Source organism: Balearica regulorum, chromosome 9 (assembly GCF_011004875.1).
Source record: "Balearica regulorum gibbericeps isolate bBalReg1 chromosome 9, bBalReg1.pri, whole genome shotgun sequence".
Lineage (NCBI taxonomy): Eukaryota > Metazoa > Chordata > Aves > Gruiformes > Gruidae > Balearica > Balearica regulorum.
In genome coordinates, this window is record NC_046192.1 from 8780122 (window position 1) to 8797413 (window position 17292).

The 17292-nt window shown below is 45.5% G+C and overlaps 1 protein-coding gene across 1 annotated transcript in view; it reads right to left on the reverse strand.

The window, feature by feature from the left end:
• EPHA4 (EPH receptor A4) overlaps positions 1-13237 on the reverse strand; it is a 105874-nt gene extending 92637 nt beyond the window's left edge. The window contains exons 1-3 of the mRNA XM_075760988.1: positions 13086-13237; positions 12006-12073; positions 6891-7554 (exon numbers count right to left, since the gene is read on the reverse strand). Coding sequence (XP_075617103.1) covers positions 6891-7554; positions 12006-12073; positions 13086-13176 — 823 coding nt within the window. The 5' untranslated portion in view covers positions 13177-13237. The remainder of the gene's footprint in view (positions 1-6890; positions 7555-12005; positions 12074-13085) is intronic.
• Between the last annotated feature and the right edge of the window lie 4055 nt (positions 13238-17292).

Consider the following 17292-nt stretch of genomic DNA (forward strand, 5'->3'; position numbering starts at 1 on the left):
CTCCCGCCCAGCCTGCCGAGACCGTAGGCTCTCTGCAGCCTGTGCCGTGCTGCACCAGGCCCCCAGTAAATACAAGGCCTGTTTCTGAGCACACCTCTTTCAGTGGGTTTGTATAGATGATCTGAGTTTTACAGATTCCTTTAGTGAGATTTAAACCCACCCATCTAAAAAAAAAAAAAACAACACCAAACCCAACAAACAAACAAACAAAACAAAACAAAAACCCCCCAAACTGAGTTTACTCTAGGCATCCATGACTAAATGAACCAAAGCAAATACCAACTGTACAGTATAGCTTTTTTCTTTTTTAAACCTCAATAGCCCATCTATATTGTACTTTAAACAGCATGACCTCCCCTTCTGGGTGACTATTAGGACAAAAGCAAAGTTTTTGCATGTTCTTTTGTTGTTTTAAAGAGCCTTTCCTCCATTTAATTACACCACCAGGTTTCACACTGCGCAGTTTACTACCCCTGTGAAATTACCTTCAAGTTAAACACTAATTGGACATCTAACAAAAACGAAAACCCCCCACAACCTTGTTTTTCCTTCTGGTTTCTTATAGGATGTAGCCTCAACACAATCAGGGTCCCAATTTCATACCACTGATTTATAAAGACACAAAATGAAAAACGGTACTTTAAAGAAATACAGTACATTCATGCAGCATGTGTTCTAACTTACATCAATAAACCTTTCAGCAAATCCTTTCTGAACAAGCCTGTGTTTTGGGAGCATTTAATGAGCCTCAGCTTTATTTCAAGCCAAAGGCAATTTTAAGTAAAGTTGAAATAAAGAAAAGTTAAAAAGAAAAGAAAGCCACTAAAACCAAAAATAAAATAAAATATGGGTTCTTGTGTAATCATGAGGCTTAAGAAAACAGAACTTTTCTCACAGATTATTTTCTTTTGATAAATAAAGACAGCAGTTCATTTGTGCACATTTACCCAAGTGCTACCAGCCCCTTTTCCCCTTTGCACCACACTACATCCGTTGGCCAGGCCAATTTCTGCTCCCAGCCCAGCAACGCGAAGGGCACTACACAAGGGCTGCACAGGTCAACTCAACACGTAGAAAGTGCCCTAAGATGTAGTCCTTTTTCACACACGTGCGTGCACGCACTTAAGCGCGGGGGATCCCACCTCCTGAAGATGGTCACTCCCCCAGTTGAGGCTGTAGCTACGGAAGGGCTTCGTGGTCACCAGTGAACATCTAGAGGAGATGAGACCCAAGGGCCTGCAGCCCCACCGGGCATGAGAAATGGCGCTCCCTGCGTCTCCGGCCATCGTTTTACAAATGAGGCCAGGGTTTCAGAGCATAGCGCTTTCCCACATGCCCGCTCGAAGCAAGCAAGTGGGCTGCTAAGATTGGGGAAGGAGTGACAATCAGTCATAATCAAGAGGAGACCTCGAGACACAAGGAGCACACTGTGCAAATATTACACTCTCTCTTAAACAGAGAGATCAAAAAAAAAAATCAAAACAGAATCCATTTGGCATAAAATCCAAATCTTTGAGCTCTGCATAAACAGAAGGAGATTTTGGCTGGCGTTTCCAAAGGAAGCTCTTATCTCCTTTGTGAAATGGGGAAATGGGTGTGCTACTTTGCATGAGGGTGTATACAAAAGATGTAAATGAGGAATTTGCTGCATGCAAAAGGCAAAGCGGCCGACAGCTGCCAATCCCCATTCACAGGGAGAGCTTCCTTAGTCTCCAGCAGGAGGAAAGAGAAGGGAACCAACATGTTTGCTTCCCAGGGAGGTGAAGCAGGCTCTGAATATTCATAAAATGGCCATTTAGTCATGGGAGCGTTAATTGTCTCTGATTCACAAAACTGTGTGACCTCACCTGCTCCCCGCAACATATCAAAAGGATGTGGCATAATGGAACAAAACCAGATAAGATATTTATCTCACAAGTTTGGGGGGCTTTTTGATGCAGTCTCAAAAGACTGAAGTGTACTGCTGCGCATTTCTTTAATCATTTCTCACAAGCGCAATAAAGACTAAGCTCAGCAGAGCATATTATTAGACAGATAATAACCCTTACCCAGCCAAGATCTAAATACTGAAGTCATCACACACAAGATGAGTTGTCTGGAAAGTTTTGTTTTGCCTTTTTTTTTTCTTTTTTTTTTTTAAGAAAAGAACACATACAAACCAGAAGATGTCTATATGTCCCACAAAAGCCTACCCAAACCTTCCATGAAATTCGTACTACTACAACTGCTCATCTGGCTTTGATTCTGAAGACTGTGCTTTTTACTAGTAACACACAGAACAAGGACCAGATATTGCTCCCCTGTGTACCAGTAGAAATTTTGTCAGGAATTCAGAGGGAAGAAATCCCAGCCTTTCTCCAAGAGATCCAACAAAGGGACAATTGCTTGACAACTGGGAGGAGTCAGGAAGGAGGAAAGCAATACAGAGCCTGCAATGACATTTAAATGGAGATTTTGAAATGCACCAGGTGGTACAAAAATCACAGAGGGAGCAACCCTTGGAAGGTCTATTGAGCTACATGAGAACGTAACAACCAAATCACTCCTTCAGCAGAGAAGGGAATCAGCTAAATTTGGTTCAGACAGACTGTGTTTCAGTATCGCTCCCATACCCCTCCTGGTAGCTTCCATCTTCTCAGCTCCTTTTAAAAACGTAACATGTTGAGTCTGTGCATTTTTTCCCCTGCCAAAAATAATCAACCTGAAAAAAAAAATCCTTTTGAAATCTCAAATCTGCACAGTCTTAGTCACCCTTTTGATTACCCTTTTGTGCAGCCAGACTGTTCATCAGTGTTATTCTGACAAAAAAAAAAGTTGTCTATGACTAAAACGGGAAAGTACACACAAATTACTTCACTTCCCCACCCATACAAAACCCACCATCCAAAAATCTTATCACAGGAAAAAAAAAATAATTAGATTGTACCCTTCTGATGTAAACTGAACTGCTGCTTTCAATGATCACAGCCACTCTTCAAAGCCTCCGAGATAAAAAGAATCTTATCATTCAAATTATTACTTCTTAGGGATGCTCTTATCAAAGTTCGAAGGAAAATTCTAAAAACAGCAGTGATATGAAACCAGGACTGAGCCCTATTTTAAATGACACTGGATTTTCTGCCAATTGGCCAATTCGCAACTCAAAAAAGCAAGTGTAGATGAAGACAAAGCTGTTGGCTCTCATAACCTTTACAATATCACAGTAAAAATCTCAACTGTCTCACATATTTATACTAAATGGCAGGTCTGAAATTGAGATTTGTAATTTCACAGCATCAAAATCATCACAGATGGCTACAGTCTATTGCTTCTTTAATCTGTCTTTTCTCCCTTCCTGCTTGTTTTCCCCCTCCTCCTTTGAGTTAAGAAGATGTGTTTTATCATAAGGAAATCATAACTAAATCCAAACCACATTATATTGCTATGTAACAAAATTTACATAACAATGATGCATACAAGTAAGGTTTAAAAATTAGTTTAGGTCTCAACTTTGCCCTAAAGCACTACTTATCTTAGCCTTGAGATGTGGCACTAGTTGGGATAGTCATGTTCCATCAACAATACTCCATGTTTATGCTCTCCTAAACAGATAGTCATTAATGCAGGAAGTTTGGAGGAGATTAAATAATAAGGAAAAAACCCCAGCAAGTTGGGTTGGGTTTTTTTTTAGCATGAAGTTCACAGCTATAAGTTCAGCTGTAAGTAAAGAATCAGTGCTCACCTGATTCTACTACTAATCAGGACCAATTTTGTGGAACTGCTCCTACGACACACCTGTGAAGCTTCCCAAATAAATATGGATTAAATATTTGGCTCCTTTCCCTTACTCTCCTGGGGTTTTTTTGCATATATACTGAACATCCATATGTGTGTGTAAGACAATTATCATCAATAAAGTCAGCTGGGGAAAAAAGCAGTGAGAGGAAGGACAATTTTTTTTGTCATCATATTTAAACACCTCCATATCACCAACACAATTTTTTTAAAATCCTGCTCAAGGTCAGAGAGTCATTAACTCCCACGACAGGAACCACTTTAGATGTGAAGTGGCTTCCCATTATGCTTCCCACACACACATCAGAAATTAAGCAAAAGCAGCTCAAGGAAAATGTATTATTTAAAACTCAGAACATTGAGCGAACTTGAAGCAGCTTTTAGGGCAACCCAAGCTCCAGCTGGTCTGTCCCAGCACTGCAGCAGAGGGCAGGTCCCAGGAGAGGACAGGGAGCTCCGACGTCTCCAACAGATCTCCCAAGTGCAAAGCCCCGATCCACTGGTCTAAACTATTTCTGCCCACCGAGCTTTTGTCAAACATTTAAGATCTTAATCAATCCTAACTCTCACCCTAGGATCACAGGGGAAGATGGATGAGGAAACAGACAACCTCTGACCTTTCCTTGTATTTGTCCTGCCACAGTCAACCTACCGAAAAACAATTGAGGTGGAACCTGCTCACCAGCTCCAGCCCCAGCCGGGCACCCATTGACAGCCTTTCCCAAACTCAAAGTCTCTTCCCCCACCCCCAATCCTCTGTACCAAAACACAGGAATCCTCCTCACTTCATCCTCCTCCTCCCCTCCAAAAACCTGCCAGAGCAGAACATTTGCTGAACTATGAAGTTAAGTGGGGTAAGAAAAGGGGAAGCCTCATTCAGCAGTGTCAAAGGCCAAACTGCTTTAACGGCCTTGCTGGAAACCAGAGAGCAAGCTGCATAATTCTGGTAAACTTCCTGAATTCATGAAGAGGAGCTTCCCAGTAAACTGTTCTGGCTGGAGAATGGCAAACGCGAGAAACAGAAACCACAAATAACCGCTGATGAAATGGGTTTAGCGTTTTCAAATTACATGCTGGCTTGAATCCTCTCAAAATGACTAGTACAGGCCAACTTCACTTTGGAGCACTCATGAGACAGAAAGTTTCTACCTCCTTCGTAAATATGGCATCACCTGATCTTCCTTTTACTTGGGAAACAGAGAATTGGGTTTCCTGAGCCTGAGCTTCCCAGGTATGGCTGAGAACCGGTAGGAAAGCTGACATTCATCCCCAAGGTCTAGTCCACTATCACAAAAATAAATTTAAAAAAAAAAAAAAAGCATTGCACTATCACTACCGCCCACCAGCAAAACCTCAAGAGATTTCCCTTGTAAAACACAGGATTTGTTAGGCAATTAGCTCATCACATCTGGGCCACTGACACTAAAAAAATGGTAGATCTGTGTCAATCAGAGTGACCCAGTACTGACCTAATAGGCCTTCTGGAGAAAGCAGAATAATCTCCGTGCAATAAATTAAGATGCTTTCCCCCCCCATTCACTTCCTCCTCTCACAACCCAGGCTGTAAAGACGCTTCGCTTTGCCCAAAAGTTAGAGCTATTGGAAAGTAACAGCATCTCCCCAGCACCAATGGCTCTCCCCAGCAGCACCCAGTCAGTACCACAGCCACAGGGTCTCATGTTTAACCACACACAGGTTTTCAAGTTTCCATCTCAGGGGGGTCCAAAAAAAAAAAAGAAAGAAAAAAAAAAACCCAGAGTAATTTACCCCAGCCAGGATGCCCTGTCATCATGCTGCTCGCTCATCTTTCAGTTCACTTTACAGCCCACGGCAATTTTATTGCTGATACGGCACACTTAGGCTTTTTCCATATAGCAAAAAAGGCTAGAAGTGAAGGCCAAAGTTTATACTTAGTGCTTCTTTCCTGCCAAAGCTTAATTTCAACACGTAACAATGAACTTCATATTGACTGTAAATTATCATTTAAAAGAAATCAAGTAGGACATTCAAAAGACACTGTTCTCTTAGGAGTCCAGTGGAAAAGCAGTTCAGTTACTTGCTCTGCTATCTTTTTCTCAGTCTCAAGATGAAAAAAATGACCTAGTGAAAAACACACCAAGCAGATGTAAAACAAAGTCATCTGGCTCCAAAGAATATTTTCCAAAAACATGGGTCCAAATCCACTAAGGAGTTAAGCACCTTCCATTCAGCATCCAGCAAAATTAAGCCCACTGAGATCTGTGCAAGAATCCATTTAAGTTTGCTCTTAATTTATGCTTACATGAGCAACAGTTTAGAAGCTGAGGCTAAAGATATTTTATTTCCCTTCTCTCCTTCCCTAACCTTTTACAACTTCTTTTTCCAGAAAGGGGAGGTAAAGAGAACATAGGTTTTGAGGTTTTTTTCTTTTCGGGATAATCTGTCTTTTATACAAACTTTAATCCCTAATTCCACAGCACACAGGATGGTGTGTGTGGGAGTGTGGGGTGGAGACTTTTAGCATTTCTAAGAGTATCCTAGCACCTCTATTATTCAGCTGACAATAGAGACCCTCTGAGAAATGAAAATATTTAACAAAGGCAGCAGTGTCAAATATCAAAGCGTTATTTAGTGCTAAAAATTTGCAACAAGTAAAACACCAAAGACTTCCCCTTCCCAAAGTGGGAAAGTACTCCAGCTAAAACTCCGGCTCCCCCCTCCCCAACTGGTTCTTACCCCACTGCATTACCCAAAGGGGACTTTGTCAGAATTTCCTGTGCTTAACAAAATTCACTTCAGATAAAACCTTAAAGATTTGTCTCTTTAAATAATGGTAGCTCAACTGCACTGTTTTGCAGCCATTCACATTTTGGTGACTATTGTGAGCCAATTCAAATTTAGGCGCCTGCTAGAAAATGTGTTTCGCCTTCTGCCTATTATGGCAGTATCATTTGTTTTGCATTATATAATTCTCAGCCTTGCCACCTGGAGCTATTGGACTTTTTCATTAAACCCCTCTGTCCCACCACATCCCACAGGGGCTGCTAATTACTGGCTTTATTCCATGTGCTCTCATCTCCGATTCAATTATGTATTCAACTAAGCCCTAATGAAGAGTACAATATGGCTCATCCTACCTTGGCATTCACCATTGCGTTCTTCATAGCCAGCATTGCACAAACAGTTGCCAATGGGCACCAGCCATTCGCCATCTGCCCCACAGTACATTTTTGGCACATCCTTCTCTTCCGAGTTGTTGACGCAGGAGCCGCGAACCTCCACCAGAGAGGATGTATCAGCCCCGGTAACGGTGTCTGGAAACTGTGCCAGGTTTCGAACTGTCAACGGGCACTTCTTATAGAAGACACGAACAGACACCAAAGCAATGCAGGCACCGACGTCCTGAAAAGCCAAATAAAACCCTTTCTTGCTGAGTGGTCCCACATCCCGTATCTCTGTGTTCAGCTTCATGATCCTGTCACCAATGTCCACCTGGGTGAAGCTCTCATCAGCAGCAATGGTGTCGATCTTGGCAAACTGGCTTTCTCGAATAAAACGCTCCTTATCATTGTTTGATTCATAGTAATAAAGGTTGAAAGTCTCTTTGCAAGTTCCCATGACACCCGGCAGGCTGTTGCAGTCTCTTAGCGTGAACTTGATTTCAATATATACCCTTTGAGCCCCTTCACGGGGAATCCAATCAGTTCGTAACCAATTATTCTGGCTGGGCTCCATCACATTGCAGACTTGATAGGTGCGGATCGGAGTGTTCTTCTCATCCATAATGCTTACTTCCTCCCACTGCAAAGACGGAAAGGGGAAGAAAAATACATCAGCATTAAAAGAAACAACAGAGCTTCATAGCGAATGTAATCTGCACTTCCACAACTAACATGGAGACTGTATTTTTCCCCACTACAGGAAAACAAACAAAAAAAAAACCAACCAACACCAGCAGACCAAACCACAGCCAGGACCTCAACTACTTGATATTAAAAGAAGAATCTGTTCAGGAGAAACAAGCTCCAAATCAAGTAACACCTCGAGGAGCAAGCCTGCGTTTTACAGGCCCTCTGAACCAATCTAAGAATGCTCTACCGACTCATTACGTTTATTCACGCTGCAGTTCAGCCCACAGGACCCTGCCTAGATCAGGGCTACACACAGCACTTTACAGACTCATAGTATAGCACTGACACTATGGCGGTGCCCCGTGGCAGACAAGGCAGGTAACGCACAGGCTCCACCTTGTACATGGAGAATATCAAACAGTGAGATCGCACGACTTAGTTGCACAAAAAGCACAGGGCAGAGAGTAACACCTGCGTTTCTGGCATCGCGACCACATATTTTAAACTCTTAAGCCACCCCCTATTATTTCTCTAAGCTGCCAACTACTTTCTTGGGCTAGGAATATCCCAGACACACTCAGCAAATAGTCTTTACTTTGGAGCTGGGCAGAAATAGCAGTCTACAGAGAACCCAGTCCTTGACTTGGGTGGCACTCAGAGATGGAAGGACAGGTAAGGAGACATCATCATCAGTCTACCAGCAACACTGCTGTAACTTTGCTATCCAAACAAAGTTTCTTATTAGTGGGAAGGTGGCAAAAGAAGAAACATTACACATCTTGTTCTAGAGGAAATCTCAAGAAATAGCTACATTCATGTTCTCAAAAACCCAAAAAGGTTAGCAGAGAGGGTAAATGCTGAAAGATCAGGGTAGCAGTATGCTTCAAAACTCTTACACCCCTTAAACTGAGTTCAGGCATCTTCAGAAGTGCCAAACTAACAGGCAATGTAATTACAAAACAACAACAATACATGCAATCCAAGGAAAGTATGGAAAGAAGAGACCTGGCCCTAATTCAGTAGTTCAGCATGATGAACTTAGAAAAGGAAAGCACACATAACCAACACTTTCAAAAAACATTGTTTTAACTATTATCATAGAGAGAAAAAAGTTTGTCCCGGTTCTCTCCTGGTAAGGAGAAAGGGGGAAGTCGGGGCATTAGGGAGAGGTTTCTTGACAGCAAAAACCCCACAGCATTCAGTATCAGAAAAATCCTTCTTAAAAAATAATACATTAGATAATGATATACTGTCTGGGTTTGCAGGCGATACAATGAAGCATATAAAATTATCCTTGGAAAATAGTAGTAACTTTAAAGAGACTTCCCAGAAGTGCTTTTCAGAACTACTGAAGCCGTGGCTTTGATAAAGAGAAGCCTTCTTAATGTTAAAGAGCTTCTTGTCTAACATCCTGCATTCTTCTCACAAGGATTGCTCTTATGCAAGTGATTTTTACTTAAAAAGATTCCAGCTTAGCTGAATCCGTTTATAGAACGACAGTAGTTAGCACCATGAGTCACTAGGAGCAGAAAGAATAATATTTTATTTGCTGCCTAGAGATAACTGCAAATTAAAATGAAGGGGGGGGGGGAAATCAATACTCAGCATGTCACTCCTTTTCACAGAAAAGGAAAAAATAAATCTTAAAAAGTCATCTATCAATGTAAAGCACAACATGGTGTTAGTAAGAAGACAGAGTTGTTTAATTTACAGTTGCCACAGAGCTAGTTTACTGTTACAATATTATCTTTATGATCCATCACTTTCCATTCTACTTATCTTCAGACTGTCTACGCTACCTATATTGTGTGTGGTACAACAGAAAGGAAGAAGCAGAGGGAAATAATACTTGTTGATGGGATTTCCTTTAGTACATGTATACAATGGAGGATGCTGGTAGAGGATTCAATAAAGAGACTGCTGAGGTCAACAGACAGACTGCAACTAAATTCAGCAAGTTTCAGGTCAGGCTCTCAACACGCCCCTGTCTCCTGACAAAAACACAAATATATAGACCTGGGTTTCTTATTTCATAAACACACGTACACAAAACAAACCTAAGTGTGTCTTAATGCCAGAGCTGAAAATAACTACAGCCCCAAATTTCCAGCCACTATAAATTATTTGTAACTCTAAGGATGTGGTCAAAGCTGGAACTTTTTGCTTTCAAGCTGAAATTAACTTTTGTAATTCAACTCTTCCCACGGTTTAATGATGCAGAGTAAAACATTCTGGGTGCAAAACCTGCTTTTCAACTGTGAAATGCAAGAGTAAATCATTAATTACATTTATAATGCAATTCATTAATTTCTCCAGGGCTACTATATATTTGATTACTGCTAGTCACTGCTAAACGACTATGTTTATCTCCAGCCCTTCTTATTCACACAACTCTCACACCTCAGGAACTGCATGGTACAGACCTAGAAAAATACCTTTTTTAATACGCAATAAGGTGTACACAGTTAAAAACTAGCAATGAAGGACAGAATCTTCCTGGGAAAATAAAAGAAAGGAGTTCATGTCTGCCGCTTGAAATAAATCTGCAGCATATGAAGTTAAAATAAATGCTTTCCAAGCAGTGTATCTCAGAGACAGCCCGTGTACTCTTAAATTTTTCACTACCGGCTTAAAAATAGAACACACGTATGTAGGTTTAGTGAAACAACTCACATCCACAGTAAGAGCACACATTTCCTTCTCAAGCTTGCATGGCACTTTCAGAGAAAACAAGGGGGAAAAGGGGGAATCCAACAGCCACTAATAATGTGCAGCTGCCCTCTGATCATCAATTCTACTACCGACTTAGTAAAACTGGTATTTTAGGTCCTATTTTAATATACAGCGTAGATATCCCTTGGAGAGAGGTATGAAAGACCCCCTCTCATTAACTGACCTTTCCAGGGTATAGGATTAACAAGGAAGCCCGACTCTCACCGAGATAGAGCTGTACCTTTCCACACTGTCAAAAGATGAGGGCAATTGCCTGCAATCAGCAGTGAATGTGCACCGCCGGCACTGCCAGAGGCCTGCCAATCACTTCCCCGCTCTTTGAAAAACCGAGTTTTGGGGACAGCACAGTATGCTCAGGCAGAGCACAAGCCAGGACTGTAGTCAAGTTCACCCAGAACAACAATGGGGGAGCAAAACAATCCCCCATTCTTCCATGTTATGGTTATTCAGGGCTTATGCATAATGCATCACCAACCAACGCAACCCCAGATTCCTTCCACTCGCTGCTGTTTCCTTAGCTCTGCTTCTTCTAATTACGAGCAGGAATGCACACAAAAAAGTAAATTTGTAGGTTTCTTGAAGAATCCAATGCTTCATTGTGCACAGGTCCTGATCTTTCAGCATTTTTATTTTTCAGTTAGTTTGACTTAGTTACTTCTTCTTAAGCTTACTATGCTGCTTTACTCATTCAATATTATAAGGATTTGATGGGGTTTTATATATATATATGTTTAGTGTGCATTGCTAGCATTTTTCTTAAGTTGTTCACCTTAAGAAAGAAAAAGCCTGTCCAATTGCTTATTTAAAAACTAAAACAAACAAAAAAACCCCAACACCAAAAGATCTCAAAGTACAGTCTTTACCAGGTCCCACCAACTCTAAAGTCCAGCATTCTCAGGAGTTTCCCACAGAGGCCCTGGGCACCCTGCAGGATGGGGTGCAGATGAGGGAGCAGCAAGGTGCTCATCCACTAATATAAAATTAAACTAGTAAAGATTCCTTGCCTGCAGCTCACAAAGGAAAGGGGCTCTAAACCCCAGCAATGAACGTGTGAATCTCTTAATGTCATCGCATCACCATCAGGCAGTAAATTCAAGCAATCTTCTCTTACAATCGTCTCTTTGAAAAGTACATAAAAAGAAACTCCGAGGAATCACTGTGAAGCACTGGGTGCTTCAGTTTATCTGTTCAGACACCAAAACATATGATGTGTACACTCTGAAATAGGACAACTGTCCAGTCACGCCAAAATGTCTATCTTGTATATTGATCCCTACTCCTTCATCCATAAATAGAACAGCAATTGCCCTGAACATCCCCCAGCCGAGACAGCCCATAGATATAATAATTACAGTCAAGAATGCCAGTTCAGTCACCAGATCACATTTCTTGTTGGTATTTCGGTTTTAAATAGGCATCTAAGCCCACGCCTCAACCAATCTCCTCATTCTGAAACCTCTTTTCTGCCCTTTTGGTTTCCACTTCTTCCATGACAGAACTATCCAAAGGGGGTATAGAGTTTCTCCAACAAAGAGTAATTCACTTGGTAAGCCAGGGAAGAAATCTGACCTCCTCACCACAATCAACAATAATCGAGCCATTAGGACTCTCTGAAAGTTACTAATCACCCCCTTTACCCTTTTGATCAGATAGTGGTTTAAAACTTACCCCTCCTTCCAGGGGACTCGCTATCCACCCCAGTTCTCCCTGAACTGATCTGGAATCCAGCAAGGTAACTGCAGAAAGGTACAAATAAAATAGATTAAATTCCAGCTGCCAAAAGGCAGTATTAAATCGTTTACCTGAGCGTTTCCATATGTGTGGAGCACGATCGCATCCACCTTCAACTTGAAACGAAATGTTATTTCCGACTGCGCCAATACCTTAAGCGGATTGGAACTCGCCCTGGTTTCGATCCGAGGGATCGCTCGTTCATTCCTCCGCGCGTTAAAGCCGCTCGCAGGGCGCGGAGCGACCAGCGAATTCCCGCGGCACGTCTGGCAGAGGACACACCAGAGTGCGCCCGCTTCAAAGGGAAGAGCGGTACCGTGCCGGCTGGCCGGGAACGGTGCGCTCCCGCAGCGCTGGGCACGCCGCTTTTAACGCCGCCCGGTACCGGCGCGACTGCACGTCAGCCGCGAGTGGGAAATCGGTGCTTGTCGGGACCTCGGGAGTCGCCCCAACCCGGCCGGGAGCGGGGCCGGGCTCCCAGACACCTCGCGGGGGCTTCTCCGACGGGGCCGGCGCCCCCCCCCCCCCGCCCGACCGCCCCGCGGGACGGCCGCGGGCTTCCCCCCCGCGGAGCCGCCGCCGAACCGTCCCGCAGGACGGGCTGCGGCGCGGCGCCGTCGGGAGCTCCCGGGAGAACCGGTTTAATGAGCCGCCCTCCCGGCTTGGGGCTGCCCCGGTGCGGCGGAGCCGCTCGCGGGAGCGCTGCTCCCCCCGCGGGCCGGACCGGGCCGGCTGAGGGCACCGGCGGCGGCGCAGTGGGACGCGCGGGGAAGGCGGGGGCCGCTCCGCCCGGCGACACCTGTGCCGTCGCCGCACCGGGGCGGCCCCCCAGATCGCCGGGCGGGCGGATCAGCGGCCGCCGGCCGCCCAGCCACCGGCCGGGGCGGCGCGGTCCCGGCGGCGAGGGGAGAAGCGGTGAGGGGGAGCTGCCGCCCGCCCGGGGAACACCGAACTTTCCCCCCGGCGCCCCGCTGAGGGAACGCGGAGCCCGGCCGCGGGACGCGCGCGGCGCCTCACCTTCGTTGGCGGGATAGACCCGAGAGCCGGTGACGGCCCCGCAGACGCCGACGAGGAGCGGAAGGAGGGCGCAGAACGGGACCCCGGCCATGCCGCCGCCGCTCCGGCCGCTCTATCCCAGTGGAATAACTGCCTACATGGGGCGCGCGGCGGGCGATAGACATTGCCAAGGGGGCGGGGCGCCGCCTGCCCGTCAGAGCGCGCCGCCAATCGCCGCCCGCCCCGCGCCGCCCGGCCCCGCCCCGGCCGCTCGGCGGCACGGAGCAGCGCGCGGGGACGGGCGGTGTGCCCCGCGGGCGGCCGGGGGCCGCGCTGCCCTGAGCGGGGAGAGCGCAGCGAGCGGCCGCGGTCCCGCCGGGTAGGCGGGCGCTCCGCGAGGGTTCTTAACGTTAACAATGTCCGAACACAAAAAAATGACAGAAAGAGGGAGAAAAAAAAAAGAAAAAACCGCAAACAGTTAGGAGCAGCCCTCACGCTCTCCCCCGGTGCTGCGGGGCGGCGGAGGGAGCCGCAGGCGCTCCGCGCAGACGGACCTTCCCTGCGCCGAGCCCGGAGCGGCCCCGTGTCCCGGGAGCCTCCCGCCGCCCCGCCCCGGTGCCGCGCGACCGTTGAACAACAGCGCCACCTGGCGGGGGCGGCGCCACCCGCGCGCCCCTCGGTGCCCGGTGCCCCGGGCGGGGGGGGGCGGGGGGCGCTGGGCTCGGCGGGCGGCGGTCACCGCCAGGAAGCGGGTCTTCCAGCAACGCCAGGGGAGAAGCGGGCGGCTCCGGCGGACCCGCAGCAACTCCCGGCGGAGCTTCCCCGGCCACAGCGGCGGAGCACGAGCCCCCCCCGTTTACCGCGGACGTGCAAATCGTTAATGCTTTTATGCACAAGAGCAGCAGCCGCGGGCGGGGGGGCTTAGGAGAAAGCCAGGGCTCGGAGCGAGCCCTTCCGAACGCTGTCATTGGCACTGCCGGGAGCCAGGCGGACGCACAGGCTCATGCATACGCTCCCTATGGAATATACGCGTATAAAGATCCCCCGATTCAAAGCAGCTGCGTGCCAAGTACCACCTGTGTGGGCTGATGGCTTTAAAGCACCGCGGAGGATGTTCCTTTGCACAAGAAGTACGTAGCTGCACCTCTGCTTTGCTTCAAACGCTTTGACAATGAGACTTAAGAAAAAAAAACAAAACCAAGCCAACTCCCTAAATGCGTATTTACAACAAATCCATGGTTTTAAAAGTCCGCTAAGTCCTCGGTGTGCCAGGCAGCGTCAGCGTGGCAAACAGCGTCCTTCGAGCAGTCCCCGGTTACCGAGGTGCCCGGCGGCCGGCTCCCAAAGCAGCAGAGGGGACCGGCGGGGGACGGGGCTCCGGCGGGACGGGCTGCGGAGCCTGACCGCGGCTCGCGGCCCCCGTTGGCGCTACCGTTATCGGTAACGGGGCTAAACCGCCCGCGCTGCCGTTGCTTCACGAGCACCGGTTCGCCAAGCGCCTTCTGCTCCCGGGCACTGCCACCACCCTTGGTTTTCACCTGAGGTACTTGGCGGTGGCCCTGCCTCAGTTTCCCCCAGCTGAGCGGGGCGGTGATAAACCCCTTCGCCTGCGGGTGCGGCTCCCTCCGCCTCTGCTGTGCCCTCGGCTGAGCGCAAAGCCGGGAGCGGTGCGTGTGTGTGCCCGTGTGTGTGTCCCCCCCGCCCCGCGTCGCCTCCCCCGGTAACGCGGATCCTCCCCGGGTTCATTCCGGCACCCCGGGTTCAGGGAATCGCACCCAGACTCACTAAAGATTTTTCTTCTGTCTGGGGTAAAACGAATTATTGCCACATTAACTTTCATTTAAGCACAGAACCCTTGTGGAAGCTGGATTAGTTAGAAGAATATTTTTAATAGATCTTAAATTTTGACTCACAATTTTGTGCAGCAGGAAACGTGTCTGTCGATAACCAGCTGATTTCTCTTTAAATCACTCTGCTTTTCCCCAAATTCAAATATCTGAAAAACATAATGCTTATAAAAACTCTAACTACTACTTTTTGCCTCAGAATATAGAGTATCTTTCACCTGTTTTCATCTTCGGTCAAGATCTAGGTAGGATGCATATTTTGGTTTTTAAAACAGCTTTTAAAAGGTTTACTAACGTGGTATTTACAATGAGGTTTTTGATAGTCTGAGGCTGAGATTGTTTTCCTTTGCCTTGAACATTTATTTTGGAGCACCCACTAGCAGAACCTTAAAGATAACTCTGCAAAGATAGCTGCTGTATTTTTCTCTTTCCGTAGAAAATAAATCTTTTAAGCGGCTGCTTGGATAATGGGAGTTAGAAAACAGTACAGCACAGTCAATGCAACTGTTAAAACTTCTACTTCCTGACTTTAATTATCTACAAGAATTCTTGGCCTAATGAGGAGGAAGAAAAGGATTAGTTCCTTTTTTATTATTCACACAAAAATAAAGGCAGTCCTCAATTAAAGCAATCTGAGTTTTCTTTTTTTCACATCTTTGATGCATCTGACAGATCTACTATAAGTCAGGATAAACTTTATGGGAATAGAGGAGCATCAAAACACTTTTTTTTTTTTTTTAACTGAAGTAATTTTTGTTGCAATGCCAGAAAAGTCAGTTGTCAAAATATTAAATACTTTGAAACCTTAAAAATATTTCTATTATATTAATGCAATTTAATTTGTTAAAAAAATTCACGTAAAATAAACACAGACGATGCAAAAAGCCTTGCAAATGTCATAAACTAAAATGTTCACAATTCTACCAAATCCACTACATTTTGGCTCCAATAAAAGTTGGGGTTTTTTTAAGAAGCCTTGCCAAAATAATCACAATTTCCTTACTTTGTGTCATTTCAACGGATCGTAAAAGCCCAGCTTGGTTTTAACAGATGTCATCAATACTTGGACTAAATTCTGTTCTCTTGTAAGTAACTTCACCTTACAACAAAGTACCTGACATCAAAATTTATTCCTTAAAATTTTGTTACAGCCTTTGGATCTGTTACATTTTTCTTAACTGCCTATTAACTGAGCAGCCTGCGCTGCTGCCAACCTGCCGGCTTATATTATTGTAACTCACTATCAGGAGTGATTCGGCTTTGATGGGAACTAATCGTGTTTGCACCATAATCAAGTTTACACCATTTAAGTGGTCAATTTAATGCAGCTCGAAAAAGCACAGCCAGCGTCTCTTACAGTTGTCTCAGATCCTGTATTTGTCTCAGCTCCTCAGTGAAACTGTACTCACTTGCAGCACACACTGTAATTATTACGAAAATGTGTTAAATGTTTGATCCTGTCTGCTTCATAGAGGTCAACCCCAGCTGAATTATGTAGAGACCTGTTTATAGGACTCGAATGGTATAGACAAACAGGCACGTGAACATACAAACAGAGCTCTTGAGAAACTGTAAATCATCTTGAAATGTAAGGACTGAAGGATTGTTGTATTTCCTACTCATTCACAATTTGTTTTCCTCTTATTTTAGAACACTAAGGGAATATATTAGTATACAAATAGTTGGGCATTGACACATGTGGTTTGTCTTGGATGTATTTCTGTAGTTAATATAATTTATAATAGAGCATTCTGAATGGATATGAAGTGTCTCTCTCACTTATACGTATATGTATACGTTTATATATGTATAGTTGTTTTACATTTCTCCCAACCACAAACACAACATTCATAAGTTAATTACATTACATTCCCCGAAAGGGCTGTGATTTTGGATGAACATTCTGTTCTATTTTTACTTTATCTTTTCATTCTCCATTTTTCTATGTCCACCTACTCGTGCTCGTCCATCTCCCCAGAAGCTTTTTGCTGTCAGTCAAGTGCCAACCCCAGCAGGAAGCTCTGTGTGTTCATGGGCCTCCTGAGGCCCAGCACTACATTTAGATGGGGGGGGGGGGGGAAGAGGAAAAAGAAGAAAGCGGGACAGGAGGAGGAAGCACAAGCTCTTCCTTTAGTATGCAATTCCACAGCCTGAAGGAAAAAATTCACCTAGCTCCTCTGAAAAGCCTTTTCCCACAAAAATGCAATCCCACTTACTCCACTCCCACACAACTTCCACGCTACTTGGCTATTTGCAAAGGAGTGTAAAATAACCCCAGGAAGTTTAACACACACAGAGAGTCTCACTGTCAAAGGGAACAATGCCCCAAAGGTGCACCTTTGTCAGGCTGGGCACCACCGAGTAACTGCCGGCTCCTTCCC